The sequence below is a fragment of the Kryptolebias marmoratus genome, linkage group LG5 (assembly GCF_001649575.2).
Source record: "Kryptolebias marmoratus isolate JLee-2015 linkage group LG5, ASM164957v2, whole genome shotgun sequence".
In the NCBI taxonomy this organism is placed as follows: domain Eukaryota; kingdom Metazoa; phylum Chordata; class Actinopteri; order Cyprinodontiformes; family Rivulidae; genus Kryptolebias; species Kryptolebias marmoratus.
In genome coordinates this window covers 2,792,846-2,810,690 of record NC_051434.1, presented here as the reverse complement: position 1 = coordinate 2,810,690, position 17,845 = coordinate 2,792,846, and the positions used below count along the sequence as shown (strand labels likewise).

At 37.8% G+C, this 17,845-nt stretch overlaps 2 protein-coding genes across 4 annotated transcripts; one reads left to right on the top strand and one right to left on the bottom strand.

The window, feature by feature from the left end:
• Nucleotides 1-503: 503 nt before the first annotated feature.
• LOC108242685 (epsin-1) lies at nt 504-10,288 on the bottom strand. 3 transcript variants are annotated; one of them, XM_025008430.2, is made up of 11 exons: nt 10,185-10,288; nt 9,567-9,685; nt 9,034-9,147; nt 8,419-8,574; nt 8,115-8,243; nt 7,614-7,734; nt 7,312-7,487; nt 5,696-6,965; nt 4,277-4,423; nt 3,647-3,808; nt 504-3,121 (listed from the first exon to the last, which is right to left on the bottom strand). In XM_025008430.2, the coding sequence occupies exons 3-11, from the start codon at nt 9,100-9,102 to the stop codon at nt 2,658-2,660; spliced, it is 2,694 nt and encodes an 897-aa protein (XP_024864198.1). In that variant the 5' UTR covers nt 9,103-9,147; nt 9,567-9,685; nt 10,185-10,288; the 3' UTR covers nt 504-2,657. The 3 variants fall into 3 exon arrangements, with proteins under 3 accessions (XP_024864198.1, XP_024864199.1, XP_017283169.1); XM_025008431.2 differs by having other exon boundaries at nt 9,034-9,143; XM_017427680.3 differs by lacking the exon at nt 504-3,121 and having other exon boundaries at nt 3,674-3,851.
• A 681-nt stretch (nt 10,289-10,969) lies between these two features.
• On the top strand, nt 10,970-17,390 carry necap1 (NECAP endocytosis associated 1). The gene is made up of 8 exons (XM_017427574.2): nt 10,970-11,069; nt 12,739-12,839; nt 13,033-13,137; nt 13,231-13,312; nt 13,541-13,649; nt 13,894-14,041; nt 14,340-14,436; nt 14,918-17,390. The coding sequence occupies exons 1-8, from the start codon at nt 10,975-10,977 to the stop codon at nt 14,970-14,972; spliced, it is 792 nt and encodes a 263-aa protein (XP_017283063.1). The 5' UTR covers nt 10,970-10,974; the 3' UTR covers nt 14,973-17,390.
• The last annotated feature ends 455 nt before the right edge of the window (nt 17,391-17,845 follow it).

Below are 17,845 nucleotides of genomic sequence, written 5' to 3'. Positions count from 1 at the left end.
TCTATGGATGTTTTTTAGGGTTTCCAGATAAATTAGATATTACTGCTCTCAAACTGTATCACGGAGCACAACAGATGTTACATAGGAAAGCAAAATAACATTAGCAACAATAAGAAAAATATATTTTTGAGGATGGACCTCCATATACAAAAATATAAATAATATTAAAGCAAAAAAAAAAAGAAAATTAATACTAAAAGTCGTATATTCTCTGTGAAATTGACCATTTAAAATTCATACAGTATTTGCTGATTTACAAAACTTTAAATATAAAAACAACAGAACTTAGCTGGCTGCAAATGTTGACTTTATGTGTATTTATGGCCCTCTTGTGGCAGCAGGAAGCAGGTTACTTTGCACTGACAAAATAAAGCTCAGCTTGAAAAAGGAAAAAAAAACAGCATTTATTTGCAAGAACATTAAGTTTCAGACAACATTTGAATTTTTGTGAAATATAAATTTTGTCAATATGAAACAAAAACATCACACAAGGTGAGAAGTCCCTTTATGAATCATTTTATTTCTCAGATGTAGTTTATACTGTCACAATTTACAACACAGCTTTAAATTTAAATACACAGCAAAATAAATTAATTTAATACAAAAACTAAATCAGAAAAATAATAATAAATAGAGGGGCTACCTGTCATTCATGTACTCACTGCATCATATCGGAGCTCAACTCTCTGATCCTGAATGCTTGAACAGAAGAGAAATTGACTTTTTGAAGGTTTCTCACTTCTTGTGAAAAGTTTTATCAGAACAGACAAAACTTTTAAATGAGAAGCAGAACCTTTTTTTGAAACCATGATGGGAAGTACAGATGCCTTCTATTAAACATTTAGGATCATTATGACCTTGATGACAAAATCCATACAAACATTATTACTTTCAGTCCATTTTTCTACCAACATTTACATTAAACAGAACAGAGACAGCCTCACTGAACAGTTCAAAATGTCAGTCTGCTTTAAATGTGGCTTTTATTCATCACTCTGTTAAGGTTCAAGTTCTCATCTGAAATGAAAAGCCAGCTTTATGAGATTGTTTATATAAAGTAAAGTCAATTTTATTTGCCTTTCCTGCAGCTGTCTGCTGAAATATGTAACGTTTTTACTCACACACAAAAATCCTGAAGGTAAAACACACATTTATACATGTATGATTACAGGAGGTGCCTCAGACTGCATGCACAGAACAAAAAGGTTTCAAATTTGATTTTTAATTTAGCCGACAGAGCAGCTAAATGTTTCTTTTGTAATGCTGGGACATACAGAGAAGTCATGGTCAACTGCACAATGAATAAAACCACAAATCTGATGAGAAAACATTAAAAGTGAAGCCAATCCACATCACATGATCAATATCCTGAAGCTAACCCGCCTGGTATTCCCACCGTTGTTTAAATTCACCTGAAATGATCTTGTTGGAGGCCACTGCTGCATCAATAATTTATCAAGCAATAATTAAATCAATAAATAGATCAATAAATAGTTCATCTTGATTGTAACACTCTGATATACACTATACTTCAAGGTTTATCAGTATTACTTCCACTATTTACATCAGCACAATAAATACTGCACACACACACATACACACTCAGTGTGCACACACACACTTCACACATACAGGCTGCTTTCTACAAACACATGCACACAAACACAGAAAATTATTTCTGCTAATGTTTCCCAACAAAGAACCATAAAACAGTCAAATACACAATAATTCTTCAGCGTTTCCACAAAGACACTCACTCTCAGGTTCTCTGTTTCTCAGACTTGTGCATTTTAAAAACATCCAGTTTATTTAATTATTCCATGTGAATTTCTGTTATCCTGACATGTTTTATTAAAATGACTGTAAGAAGATTTCAAGAATGAGAAGAGTTTAATAATGGATCATTTTGGGATTATCTTACACCACTCAGCAGCCCCTGATTTCTGTCCATCATGTCAAATTTAAAATCATTTTAACACCTAAAGTTTGGTCCCAACCAAAGATCGTTTGGTCACACACTGATCAGTTCACACTGCTCTTTAGTCATCATCACCTAAATGATCTGCGTCCTCCTACAGTAAACACCTCTTAGCTTAGGGACACGGAAAAAAACATCAGCATGCTGGTGATTCACCTGTTAATGTTTGAAATACGAATAAAACATCCTCAAAATGTGTTCACAATAGATAGGAGCCAAATCTTTCTAAGTTAGCCAAGACTGTATTTTTCTGCCTGACCAAATTTTATCCACGCAATGCTAAGAAACATTTCTATATCGAAACAAACATAAATTCTTATTACGAGTTATCACATTTAGCCTCTTTTGTGCATTGAAAGACAAATTAGTTTGTCAGGTTCCAACAAAGGGAAACAGTCCATGTTTTTACATTATGTGTTTTTTAAATATGATAATTAATGTGAAAATGAGGACCTTTCCTCAGGCTCAACAGGCTGATTCTTAGGACATGTTGAACAGAAATCAGGGGCTGTCTAAGACAAACCTGTAATCTTATAGTTGTTTTGAAAGGAGATATAGGATAATTTTTTATATACGGTTTTATAGGAGGCTACAACATGCAGAGCTAATCTCTATTGCCAGTTGGTGATTCAAAATAAAACTTCAATTTGAATAAAAAAACTAATTAAACTCTAAATGATCAGTCCAGAAATGGATTGTAGCTTTTGTTGATCGTCTCATCCAGACCAACTCTGGTTGGTGAAGAGGATCTTCTGAATGGATTCACTTCTGCTGGGTTTATTTCTCCAAAGAAACTGGACAGAGCATCTCCTGCTCCCAAAGTATTCCCCACATCGTATCCCCACTGCATCACTCCCAGTTCACCATGTGGATTCCCTCTGAAAGACACAGGTGGTGCCACCACAGTTTCTGGAGCTGCTTGAAGCATATCAGCAGCAGAATGAGGGACTCCCAGAACTTGTGATGCTTCCTTAAGCTGTGGAGTTTCACCTGAAGGACTGGGCGCTCCATAAGTGTGAGAAACTGCACCGTGAGTGGGTGTTAGGCTGGAACTGAAGGGATTGTGGTATTGGGTTAAAGTTTCAGCAAATGCCCCTGATCTGTACAAAGGACCAGATGCCATGCCTTTGGCTTTGAAAGTGCCTGGGAAATGAGTCAGAGTGATAAGAGGATGCAGGGATGAGGGGAAGGAGTGAGGGAGGGAGGGATATACAGTTCGAAGCATTCCAGCAAAGAGAAAATGCACCAAAGCAGAGCAGAGAGAGGAGAACATTTCTGCAGGTTAATATGCACTAATTTCTACAGAGTAACTTTACAGTGTGTCACTAATGCTCATACACACACACATATAACACCTATACATGACAGCTAGACCACAAAGGAAGGATGAGTCGGCAAAACATGATCACAAAAGCTTTTCCACAGAAACCCATTGATAACTGTGAATCACACTGTCTCGGCTCCCCTCTCTGCCGTTCTCTGGACGGAAGTCTTCAGTAGTTGTTTGCTTTTGAAACATCACCACAGAAACACGAATGCTTTGCATCTCAGTTACTGAGGTTAATCATGCATCCTCATAAAATCAAGTGATCCACAAATATTTCCACATAAAGTCTGTGTTAAAAAGGTGGTTTGTCACCAAGACGGAACCTCTTTGTTTGTCCTTACCGATGGCTTGTGTTTGAGCAGCGAATGGGTTGATGAGAGGATGTTGTCTAGGTTTTGGGTTATCGGCAAACAGATCGTCCAAGTCAACCAGCGATGCCCCCGCTGAGCCCAAGAATGAAGCAGTCTTTCTACACATCTCCTCTTCCTTTGCTGTTTGCTTTCCTGCAATAAAATAAAGGTCCAATGCTACTCTAAAAGGTGTTTTCTTTTGGGAAAAGTTCAGGGAAGAAGAGAGAGCAAAGTGGAAGAAAAGGTTAATTGATTAGGGTTGTTAGATGACTGCTGGCTAAGATGGGGGTGAAATGGAGGTAATAGTGGAAAATGAAATACATGCAGATGAATATTATACAGATATAAAGCATATAACAACAAGAAAATGCATGCAAGCATGAGAAAGCCAAACATTTTAGTCTTTGTGTCACCATTATTAGCAAAGCACTAGGCCAGCAGGCATAGACTTCTGTTTAAAAAAAACATGCATTCATTTTAGTAGACTGTTCAGAATCAGGATTATTTAATCAAAGCAAGACATTTAATGACTTTGAGCAAAGCAAACAATGAGGGTATGCTAATAATAATTGACTGATGGTTCAGAAATATACACATATTCATGAATCAGTCACAGTTTACCTGCACCACTGCCACCTGTATTGCTTGGAGCACCCCAGGGATCATTGGATTTAGATGCTCCATCTCCAAATGGGTCACTAGATGGGGAGAAGTCTGAGGGAGGAGCAGGTGTTCCCCATGCATCATCTGTAGATGCTGGAGGTGAAGCTAAGCACAAACAAACAAATAAATAAATAAGGTGTAAATATTAAAATGTTCTACTGGAATTTTGTGAGAGAATAATCTGATGATAAAATTGCATCTCCAGCATATCATGTGACGTTCTGTCACCGGGGTGACGATAATTTTATTGTCTTTAGCTTTTTAATTATCTGTTGCTTTCTGTTTTTCTGTTGCAAAAACTACATTCAAGAGAATAACAAAAAACAAAACATCTTAAAACTTTCATGCTGATACAAGAATAAAACAAGTTATTTTAGGAAGACATTCAGATTTAGCCTGTCTGCTTTGATCCTTTTCACTTAATTGAAGAAAATAAATTTGTGCACAGCAGCTCCATTAGGATCTTGAGGGCAATCACCTAGGCTAATATAAGTTCAGAGAGGGGCATTAGAAGATGTAAATTATGAATGAAGGTAAATATCACTTAGTGCACATTTGCTGTGTAATACTAAAGCTGATTAACAAAGGCAAAGAAAAGAGAGGAGAAATCGTTCAACTCCAAAGTTTTACAGCGAGTTTTAAGATTGAGTTGGAAATACAGTGTGTGTGTGTGTGGAGAGAGAGAAGTGAGTTTATAAATCCTGACTGTAATAAATGACTGACTTCACCGATCGCTGATTAAGATATTTAATCAAATATTGGCTCTTCAAAGAGTCATGAGTATGACAGAGAGAAGGACTGTAAAAAGCACTTTGTAAACATGGCTTACACTCTGAGTGGTCAATAATTCTAAGAGCTATAAAAATGCTTTTTGTTCATTATACAAACAAAATTCACTCAAAGTGAATCTGAGGAGCAAAGCAACTTTAAACAACTTTAAACACACACACTTATGTCCCTAAAAGGAGGCAGCTATGATATACTAACAACTCAAAGAAGGAGGCTGCTTGCAGAAGGTCATCTTCTCAGGGTGTATGCCACCTATTGTTGGTATAGACTCTGACTACGAATAGAATAAAGCTTTTATAGAGAAAAGATGACTGGACATCCTTTTTTTAATTTTCAAATAATAGAAATCCTAGTGCAATTGGGGTTATGATTGTCAATATATAACCACAAGTTATCACACCATCAAAGTAAGAATGACACCTTAGCCTTCCTTGATGCCTAAAAAAGGCCATGAGGTTTGATGGAAAGCTCTCAAAACAGGCTTAGCTTCAAGTGAAACTGAAGTTTAGAATATTTTAAAATGCAAATGTATCCCCAGGTTTCAAGAAAGAACATCAGTACTCAATAATTCATTCATTTGTTTCTTACCTGAAGCTCCCCATGGGTCATTGTCTGGTTTGGATGAATCTCCAAATGGGTCAGAATTATCAGCTGGTGAAGAGGCACTTGTTCCATCCCCCCAGGGATCTCTATCCTTTGTTTCTGTTGGAGCATGTGGTGCCCCCCAAGCATCAGACCCTGTGGTAGGTGGAGGGCTAGTTGGAGCTCCCCATGTATCTGCATTTTCTTGGGGTGAGCCCACTGGAGGGGCACTAAAGGGATCTGAGGCAGGATCTTCTGGTGGACTGGATGGCACTGTGAATGGATCTTTTTTTGAAGGTGATGATGGCACAGCAAAGGGGTCATCCTCTGTAGATGTGGGTGACATAGTAAAAGGATCCTCTTTAGGAGGTGTTGTAGGTGCAGCAAAAGGGTCATCTTGAACAGGCCTGGTTGGAGATGGAAAAGTATCTTTAGGAGGTGTTGTGGGAGAAGTGAAGGATTCGACCTTAGATAATGTTGGTTCTGATTCTTCTTTAGGGACTGTTGATGCTGGAGCAGTGAAAGGATCATCTGGTGACGTGATAAAAGGGTCATTTTTAGGAGCACTGAAAGGATCATCCTTTGAAGTGTTAAATGGATCATCTTTTGGAGAATTAAATGGATCGTCCTTTGTAGGACCAAATGGATCGTCCTTTGGAGTTTCAAACGGATCGTCATTTGGAGCACTAAATGGATCGCCTTTTGGAGTACTAAATGGATCGACCTTTGGAGCATTAAATGGATCGTCCTTGGGTGCATTAAATGGATCATCTTTGGGAGAATTAAATGGATCCTCCTTTGGAGTAACAAACGGATCATCTTTAGGTGTATTAAACGGATCATCTTTTGAAGCAATAAATGGGTCACCATTAGCAGAACTGAAGGGATCTGGTTTAACTTTTGGGGCAGCAAATGGATCCTCCTTGTCTTTGGGTGCACTGAAAGAGTCTGATGTATCTTTTGTTGTGTCGAAAGGGTCGTTTGAAGCAGTAAAAGGATCAGGTTTGTCTTCTGGTACTGCAAATGGATCTTCATCAGTTTTTGCTGGTGCAAATGGATCTTCATCAGTTTTTGCTGGTGCAAATGGATCTTCAGTTTTGGCTGGAGCCCCCCAAGGATCACTGCTAGGCTTTTTAGTGGCTTCCCATGGGTCTGGTTTCACTTCCTCCTCTTCCTTCTCCTCCTCCTCTGCTTTTTCTCCTCCCCAAGCATCCTTTTTCAAGTTATTGCCTTTGCCTGCATCCTCCCATTTTAGCTCGTCGTCGCTCATCTTGGCCTGAAATTGTAAAATTGAGAACTGGTAAACACACACACAATGGTGTAGGCTCGGAAAGTAATATAATTAGATATAGCATATAGTCAGTTGGGTAATGAACCAGTTTAGTATGTGGCCTACATGATATATTGTTGTACCGCAAGTCCCGCAAGTCCATAACATATACATTAGTTTGGGTTGTCTTAAAAACAAACAAAAAACTACTATTTAATTCTTTTTTACATTTGCAAGATTTCAGCTGCAACATCTTGTCGTATTGCAGAAGTGAACAGGATAATTCTACTGTGGCTTTGATGTGCTCATGTCCACTCACTATAGCTGTGCATTCTACTTGCAGTACTCTCACCCTTCTCTCTGTTTCTTTCTTCTCAGCTTCCTGTCGAAGTCGCTCCTCTTTGCGGGCAGCAAAAGAAGCAGTCAAGTCAGCCACAGAGGGGATGTTGTCCAAACACGGAAGCCCTGTGGCTCCGGGAACATAGACTGGCTTGTAGCTGGGATCCTTGACATTGTCTGCAGATGAAGCTGGTCAGAAGAGAGGAACAAAATAACCATAATTCAAAAAATTATCTTAAAAGCAAAGATAACTGAAAAAACAACTATTGAAACAACACATAATAAGCAGAAAGAGCTTAGTTCAGAATGCCTCACCAGCAGAACCTTTGGAGGTCTTTTCTCTCGTCTTCACAGCAAACTCTCTTTCTGCCTTCAGCTTCTCATCATCCTCCATAAGAACAAGAACAACTTTGGCCTTCTCCCTTACATTCACACCCTAGGACAAATTTAGCAATGTTACAATTTAATATGGCACAGACAATTGAAAAAAAAAAACAAAACAACTTTTTTCTGAAAAACAAACTTACATCAACCAAAATATCTAACTGGTACAGAAACTGTCAAATAATACTTTAATCAATTGTAGGAAATAAAATGTATACTGCGTTTAATAGAGGTTTTATTCAAGTTCAACCAGTGTAGTGAAACGGTTTGTTATTCTAAAATGTTTGCATTGATTGTTTCAACTCTTGTTTTAATTGACCACAAGGTTATGAGACAATTAATATTTTAGAACCAATAATTGATGACATGAATGCGTAGCTTATAACCTTTTAATGAGGGGCAAAATGCTGCAGGCCTCAAACAAAGCATCACCTGATCTTTGCCGTCCTTTTCCACAAAGCGGTACTCTGTGAGGGCTTTGACAATGTAGATGTTTTCTTTCATTTTCAGAAGCACACGATCATCACCGGTCTTCAGGAGGTACTCCAGCAGTGTCAGAGACTAAAATAATAAAAACTTGATAAACAAATCGTTCTTATGATTACATTGATAAATCATGTTTCCCCAAACACTACAGCAAATTTTGCTGTTTTATTAATGAATAGCAATAGTTCCTACAACAAGGTCCAAGCAGAGCTGTACCTTTGTCCTCGGTGTGTTTCATGATGTTCCTCACCTTGTGGATGTGTCTCCAGTTCTTGTCATCCTTCAGCCGTTTCCAAAGCATTGTCATGATTTCACTGCAAGCTACAGCATTGTAGGTGAGATCAGAAATGTCAGCCATCTGAGTACTGGATGGACCCCATGGATCATTGGATGTTGCCTCTCTCACCTTCCAAAGAAACAAAGTGAGAACAGTTGGTGTCTAACACAACTACAAGTTAATTTCAACTACAAGTTAATTTCAGGCTGCTACTGCCTTATGGCAGTAGCAGCCTGAAATAATAAAAACCAAAACATCTGACTGCAGCAGTTACAGAGACTGTCTGCAGTATTGGGCCTTACAGTGCTCATATAATCAGTTCTAATGGTTGAATATACATCTCATGAGACCAGCAAGTAAGCAGACAACAGAATATAAATGGTGTGCTTGCCTTAGATTAGAGCTACAGTCACGTCTGGAGCTTCACCATCAGTGTAGTTGAAGTTACTGACACTAACATTGTTACCACGGCTGAAGAGTGGTTTGTAAAATCTAAAGACTTATGTCTGATCTAATACTTATACTAGTAAAATTCCAAACTGTGTGTCTGAAATGCCTAATTAGAGAAACAAAACGTGTTTATCTTACCTTGACCTCAGCCTCAGAGTAGTTCTGGACCAGGTTCTTCAACTGTCTTCTGAGCATAGAGGACGTCATGTTGTCCAGGACAGGAAGGTGGGGGATGAAACCACCACAATCTGACTTAGAGAAAACACAACATGCTCTAATACCAAAACAAATAACACACAGTGTTCACTGATAAGACACTGATAGGCCTTCTGAGATGACCTCATTAGCTGTAACAGAATTGCCACATATAGTGCTTATCTGTTCACAGTTTGATATCAAGTCACATTGCTCTTACAGTGATATAGCTTTCCAGTTATGACAGAATTTGTGGCCTTGTTCTTCCTTGCTGATAAGCTTGTTTAAAATACATTAATTTACAATCTTAGGCAGACAGATTCTGTTGCTTGGATCTGTCTCATCTCTGATATGTTCTGCTTTCTATAGTAATAAATTGATTTTAAAAAATCAACATGCTGGGTCTTCCTTCCTCTCTTTTTTTTTTGCCACGACAGATAAATCCATATAATGTATAAAGTGAAACACATAAATACCTTTCAATAAATCTTCTTGTGTTTATTTTAAGCTGCTGGTGTGCAGTTTTCTGGTTCAGTGAGCTTTCATCCTGAAGTTTTCTCTCCCTCCTGACTGTATCAGAAACCAGATCCTACAGCTGCAGGGAGGAAAAAGATGCTGAGGCAAAGGCTGGCAAGCAACGACAATATGACTGCGTGACTGTGAAGCTAAAATGCCCCTGCTGTAGATGTCAGCTTGGGTCTGGCTTACATTATCTGACTGCGACAAACACAGTTCCTCACCTAGATTACCAAATGTTTAGCTAAGCTACGAGCTAATTAGCTGAGGTGAGAAACATAAGCGAAAACGAGCCTTTACAGAGCAACATGATGCAAAGTCTGACCCAAAATAACTAAACGACGTCGTGCGTAGAAGAATATAATCACGAATTACGTCTTTCAGCACCACGGAGAGCGACTGAAGACGAGCAACAACCGTCAATATGGCTAACGGTCATCGGCTGCTGTCAAGCAGGCGAGGAGCAGCTGATACTGAGCATAGTAGGCCTTTTAGATCGATTAAATGACAGTTTATAACGACACCAAATGGCTGAGAGTTAATCTGATAAACAACCAAAGCAAAAATAAAGCACTGACCAGGAATAGATATTCAGAAATCTTCGAGGAGAGAAGACACGACGCAGCTATTTCCGCTTCCGTTGTTTTCAGCACCTGCTGACCACGCCCCCTTTCAACACACACATACACACACACATATATATTTGTTATTTTTGTTCAACGGACAACCAACTGCACAAAATGTACTCTATTTCTGCTTATTAACTTATTTAAAAAAGGTACGTGAGCGAAAAAAAATCCAAATAATTATATATCAATGAGTGAAAATAAAACTCCCAAGGCTATCTAAACGTTAGTGCTAAAAATAAGTATGGCAAGTCGAATTATCATATAATCAGCAGTAATGGGATGTTGGTGGAATGTGAGGGTAGTGCAGAGTATGTGGGTAGTTCATGTAGTTTTGATTTTGAACTGGAAGAAAGGGCTTATTGTTATCTGAAATATTCTTATTGACTTAAAACCATGTAAATATCTACAATACTCAGTCTACCAAATAATGTCCCCTTTTTAAACACAAGGGTAGAGACTTTGAAATATAATTTTAATATCAGTTACGTTATTTCAGATATTCTTAATTTCAGTTGTGACTAGAAAGAATGTGATTTTGACCAAGAGGAACACTATTACTGATGTCTAAATACATTCGAGATGAAGTGGGAGTTTTGAATATATGCTATAATGGCCTGCCATACTCCCCTCACATAAACACACGCGCAGTAACCCCACTCCCCCCGCCCCCACGTCAGAAATGAACTAATAAATGACTCACAGCCTCAACTCCTCCCACACCGAGAACAGTCGGGAGAAGATGGCGGCCGAGGGGGAGTACGAGTCAGTCCTGTGCGTGAAACCAGATGTCAACGTTTATCGCATCCCGCCTCGAGCTTCAAACCGCGCGTACAGGTGAGGCACACCGTGCGGGGCTGTTTCCGGAGCTGCTGCGGTGTGATTTAACGACCACACAAAGTGACACCTCCGCTTTATTCTCTGGAATCACTTGTCAAAATGCCGGAGAAATAATTAGATAAAACAGATATATTTCATTTTATTTTATTTCTTTGAATTAATTGTGATCAGATTATTTATTATCAAACCCACCGGATCAATATGGGCACTTTGCCAGGAGAGTCCCGCACATTCATGTGATGCGTGAGATGAGTGATGATGAATATCAGTGATCTGAGAGGCAACATCTAAGCTCTGATTTATGATTTTATATTTTTTTTAATAATCATTTAGGTTAAAAGCTGATTGATCACATTACTTCTGGGGAACCTCTGGGGAAAAATTCCTAATTGGGCTCCCTGATCCCCTTCACTTTATTAGCACCCAGAAAACAAACAAACAAACAACAACAAAATGACATTAGGTGTTAATTTATACCATTTTTAAATCACTCAGATTTTTAATATGAGCTGAAAATCTTGCTGATTTTTAATTGATGGTGACCAGCTAAATATTAAATAGATTAACTACATTTTTATAGCACCTGTTTTAAAGAAAGGAATCATCTTTATTGTCATTGTGTAGCATGTATACCACAAAATCAACTTTACTGACATTTTGTGAAGTGTTTTCAAAATGTAGTCTATTTCGACCCATCATGTACAGTTTTTACAGAGCCTATTCTATTCAGGCAACATTTTTAAAAACACTTCTGGTCATCTGGTTGTGTCATTAACATTCTGGATGGAAATGGTGAGGATGTGAATGTTTTACAAATATAATTACAATTACCTGATGAATAATCAATGGTTTCATTTCACAGCTTTATGATAATCCCTGCACATCGTATGCACATAAAAAAACTGAATATTTACTTCATATTGCCATTTATTTATTTTACTTTATATTACCTTGAGCTTTAGGATTGCACAGATTTAAGACCAGTAATTCACAAAGTTGGGGTTGGGCCCCCATTTTCTTGTTATGAAACGTGAAGTGAGGGTCCCCAAATGATCTCCGGAATTAAAATTAAATATATAAAGACTGCTAATGGCATATTTTCATCATGAATACTGCAAAGAATGGATGCGACACTGATTATTATTAAAACTAGTTTAATGGTAGGTAAAGTTGTTGTGTTGTCAGAATGTTTTTCTTTAATAACAAAATTTGTACAATTAAAGTGGGAATATTTGGGGTCACAAGCCTCTGCTGCTTTTATTTTGTGGGTCAGAAGCTGAAAAGTTTGGGATCTGCTGTTTTAGACTATAAATTGTAAATATCTAGATTTCTGACAGGAACCTGGAAGTTGAAGCTGGAACAGGACCAGCTCCCCTGTGGAGCATGTTTAGCTGTAATCAGTTCTTTCATGTTTAATAGAAAGGTCATGTAACGTCATGATTCTGTGCGGGGGTGTAGGCGAGACTTAAAGCCCCACATCAGTCCTGCACAGACTCTGGTCCCAAACATACAACATGGCAGCTTCAGTAAAACAGTTCCTGTTGGCTTCAGTTCCCAGTGAGAGAAAGCAGAAACACTTGGTGTATAATATAAACAGTCCTAGTATTAGAGCAGCTTGTTGTGACTTGCAGCTGTAAAACTGTTGCTGTAACCTTGAAACCTGCAGGGCGGCAGACTGGAAGCTGGATTCTCCTGATTGGTCTGGTCGGATGAGCATCACAGCCAAGGGCAAAGTGGCGTTCATCAAACTCGAGGACAAAGTCTCAGGTTTAACGTTCTGCTTTTTCTGCTCATTTACTTGATGTTTGTAGAACTCTGAATCGGACTCCCTGGACTGTGAAAGTATTGCTGATGCTGATATTTCCTCTCAGAATAAACACACATCTGTGTCAGGCTCACCCAGACTTTATGGTGTTACATTTCTGGAGTTAAAGATGTGTCCTGGGTGGGTTTTATACAGGGGAGCTGTTTGCCCAGGCACCGGTGAAGGAGTATCCCAGTGTTGCAGTGGAAACTGTCAGCGACTCCAGTCGATACTTTGTTCTGAGGATACAGGATGACAACGGTGAGGATCTCAGTGTTTAGAAAAGACCTACCTTGATACCGTTTTGTTGTTGTTTTTGTTTTTCTTGTCAGCATCGTCACCTCTTGTGTGCAGGCCGCAGTGCTTTCATAGGAGTTGGCTTTTCGGACCGAGGGGATGCCTTTGACTTTAATGTGGCTTTGCAGGATCACTTCAAGTAAATAATGAGTGTTTGAGCGTAAAAATTCATGACTTTTTTCTGTCTAAAAATTATGTATTTAAATATCCAGTGTCACAATTAGGAAAACCTTCTGAGCTTTTTCTTCTGTGATACATTTTTTTTAATGAAAAGACATAAAGTTGCACATATTTATTCTTCAAGCTGCAGAGGTGTTTTTTCTCTTTGTATCTGCGCTGACTGGGTGTGTTTTCTGTTTCTCTGCAGATGGGTGAAACAGGAGAATGAAATCAGTAAAAGTGCCCAGCTCGGGGATTCAGGACCAAAGCTGGACCTGGGCTTTAAGGAAGGACAGACCATCACGCTCAATATAGGCGTAAGAAATAGTTCTGGAAAAATACTTTTTTGCTGTGGATAAAAAATGAAATGCAACCAGAAGATTCAAAACAACACCTTTCATTTCAACTTAAAGATACAAAATGTAATTACAGAAAAACAAATATTACTTGTTTTCCTGTACACTTTAAAGGTGTCCTCTCTCATTTTTCTAGTTTATGTATTTTGCATGAACTCACTCTTTGGTGATTTATTTAGTTAAAATCTCAAGTTTTTATTTCTAGCAAGGTAAAAAGAGGGATAAGCCCCGCCCACAAGGCTCAGGTGGAGTTGGGCTCCTTCCACCACCACCTGGAGGCAAGACAGCTCCTGCCCCTTCGTCTGGATCGTCCAATCACAACATTGTCCAACAGACAGGAAGCACAGCAACAGGTAGTTTAAAGCGTTTGTACAAAAGCTGCTGGGTGAGATGAGTATGAATGGCCCGTTAGGCATCAAAACAACATAATGATGTATTTTAAAAACAAAATCTGACCCACTTTGTGTGCCACGGCAGCTTTTCATGTAAGAATCTCGCCTTGTGGAGCTGTAACCTACATGACTAACCCATTTTCTTAGTCAGTGTAGTAATTAGAGGCTCTTGAGTTTCCGGCTTCCGCCTGCAGAAGATAAATAAAAGTGTGTCAGTTCGAGCTGCATGTAATGATTTCTGTGTTTCCTTTCCTGCCAGGCTGCCTGTTGGAGCTGGACAGCAGTAACTCCAACACTGTGGTTCAATCAAACCCTAGTTCAGATCTGCTTTGGGGAGACTTCTCTGCTCCTGCAAGGTAAACCATAATTTACTTTATATTTTACAAGTTTTTGCCAAAAATAAATGCACACCCAGAGATAATGGTGTAAACGGTGCGTGTGTTTGTACTGTGACGGTTCTGTACAGATGTTTAGGATGAGTGCAGGGAAGTAGAAGGCGGATATGTCAGTCACAGAGCAGGAGCATGTTTTATTTAACTGAAATTTACAAACTCTGACTGAAAAGAAGCAGAGAAAAATATGATCTAAATGTGCTGCATCAAACAAAGCATGGCTGGTTCAGAATAACACATAGAAGCTGCTGTTTTAGTTACAGGGCTTTTTTATCTTCTTTTTCTGGTTTCTTGTTTTTAAAGAAGCTACATTTGTTTATTACAAGTTGTTGTCATTGTTGCTGACATGTCAACCAAATTTACTATTACTGCTTCACAGTGCAATATTTATAATTTAAACCCAAATAAATCTGAGAAAACCACTAACATCAGTTTATGTTTTCAGCTCTGTTCCGCCTCCATCACAACCTCAGAACACCACAAACTGGATCCAGTTTTGAGTCGCCGCTAGTTTCGTCAGATGTGATTTTATTTTATTATTTTCTCTCATCTCGCCTGTATTTGTGTCTGTGGCTTCCTGCGAAACACACCGAGAGTAGCTCCCACACACTTCCCTCCACCACCACCACAGCAGAGATGACAAACCCCACCGCTTTGTAAAATCATGTCAGAGAGTTTCATACGTTTCAGATTCTGCTGACACCAGATGAAGCGTTATTAAGTTAAAGCCATTTAATGATATGAGCCACCTCTAACAGATATTTAAGGGCTACGTGTGACGTCCTGAGTGGCAGGTGTTCCTCTTTCATTAACTCCACCAGAGGAGGCTCTCTGAACTGAGCTTCATATTTAGTTACAGAAGGATTTATTTCTTCCACAGCTCCCCCTGCTGGCTCAGTAGAGTACTTCATATTCATATTTTTTGCAACCTGCTAAAAACCACATGCATAGAACATAAACGCTCAACAGGATGCTGCAAATATATAAAAAAAAGATTTGGGCTTTTCTATAATATTCCAGAATTGACACTTAAACTTTAGTTAATTTTATTTAAATCAGAACATAAAGTTTACCATTTCTGTACCGGTTGTTATGCAAATCATACACACCAGAAAATACATTTATGTCTCATAATTGTATTTTTAAAGTATTACATTTGGGTTTTTTTTTTTTGCTTTTGTTTGTTTTTGAGTAAACATTTTACTTTTTCTTAGTAACCCTAAAATCCGGCACTGTCATAGCCTTTTTTGTGTAAAACTTTATTTATTTACATCAGTTTGGCCAAATGTGTCGTTTGTTTTTGTTCACAAATGATTTTTAAAGCAGTTGACATAGAAAAGAAGCTTTTAATGTGTTTTTCTTTTTCTTATTTTTACTTTTTTTTGCTTTTTTACTTCTGTTAATCACCACAGAAGACAAGAACACTGTACAGAACTCAGCATTTACAGATTTACTGCACTGATTTAAAGTTGGAGGGGATATTATAAGTGAAATAATACAAATATACTGTATAAGAGATGCATCAGTATTTCTTCTGGGAATATTAAATCCATAAATTTATGGTTGTAAGGCAAAATTATATGCTTATTTACTACAAAGTTCCCTTTTACTGAAATATGGATAGCAGTTGCAAATACAAACTATCTTTACTTTTGTCCTTTTATTTTTGTTTTTTAATGTTTATAGGATATTTTTAAAGGAGCACTTAAGTTTAAAAGAATATTACATATCCTTCAGAACAGCTGCGATCGGACAATTTATTAAAGAGGTTGAAGTATTTAAATGTCTTGAGGATTGTAGTCTATTTGGAATCTGTATCCTACAAATCAATACATTTGTCTATTTTATATCTTAGTAGATATAACTAAGCAGGAATGTTGGAGTCAGAAAACCTTTTTATTTTTTATTTTTTAATGAATCAGAGACGGTTCTCTTACTTCATTATAATGGAGCTCTACTGTGGTGTTTGCTGTTTTTACACAAAGTGTGTGATTTGTGTCTCCCAGGCATAAAGTTTAAATGTGAAGAAGAGATATTCCTGCTCTTCTCAAACATTCCTTCTGGACCAATCCGTCTTAATTTAAAGAGAAAACTGACAGAAAGTAAAAGACGTAGTTTTAGCACCTTTAGAAAGTGGGTCAGATATTATCTGTAAAGATAAATGGTTACTGCGGTTACTGACCTTGAAGATGTTTAATATCAAGAGGGCTGCAAGTTTAAAAATGTGCAATCTTGTGAACCATGTGGACCTTATAGACTGGCAGTATGGGAAATTCATGACCTTTTTGGATAAGAAAAATGTCCACAAAAGTCTCAAATAGGCATAAAGACTGAAATCAGATTGCATGGCTCTCTTAAATATAATAAAATTTGGCAACCATGACCTCAAGCTCACCAACTGTGTTTATGTTTCCTGAAATATTAACGCAGAGGGACACTGATGTATAAAACAAACACGGATGATGTGGTTATCTCCGTGTTTCTGAAGGTTAAATGAAATGTTTGCTCTTAGAGATTTCCTCTCACCCGTCTGAGGACTGACAGGAAAAACAAAATGATTGTTGCTTCATACTGAATGTGTTAACGGCCGCAAATGAAATGTTTATTTTTGTTGCTAAAAAAGACTCAAAGTTTACAGAACTTTATGATTTCCTTTGTTCTTTGCTGTGAATTAATTTGTCTACTTAAATATTTGAGATTTGCTGTGATCAGATCACATGAACTGTGTTTACCTGGCATTAAGTTATAGGGCTGATTGTTATTTGTTGTCACGAGTTGTGTTTACATTTCTCTTATTGCTAGCTAAAATATCATGTCTCCTGTTTTTCAGTCATTCCACTCTGGCTGTAAAATCACTGGACTAACACTTGATTTATGACCAATTAAATGAGAACGAGGCAATAAAACCTTTCAAAGGATTCATCAAGTCTGAATCTTCTTTTTTTAAAACACACCTCACAGAAAGTACATATAACTAATGATTACATAAAAATGGATTTGAATGCAGGACAGTTTTGCACAAATGAAAGACACAAATCAAACCGGAGCCACCGTAGAAGTGTCATTTCAGGAAGCAGGTGATGAACTGAACTTCTGCATTAGGAAAAGATTTTTGTTAAATTATTATTTTGGATATTTGAAGATTTGCTTTGATAAAATCTCAGACTGACTTTATTTAGAATGCATCTGTTTTACTAATTTGCTTATTGTTATGCTTCAAACAAAGCTGGAGGTGAAAGACTGCATCAAACTGCTTCTCAGCTCCTTATCTTCACAGGAAAATGTCTCCTAAAGAAAGGATATTTTCCTCCAGAAAAGTCTGTAAAGAAAGTTTGAATAAATACACTTTAAAATAAAAAAATTATGAGGCAAT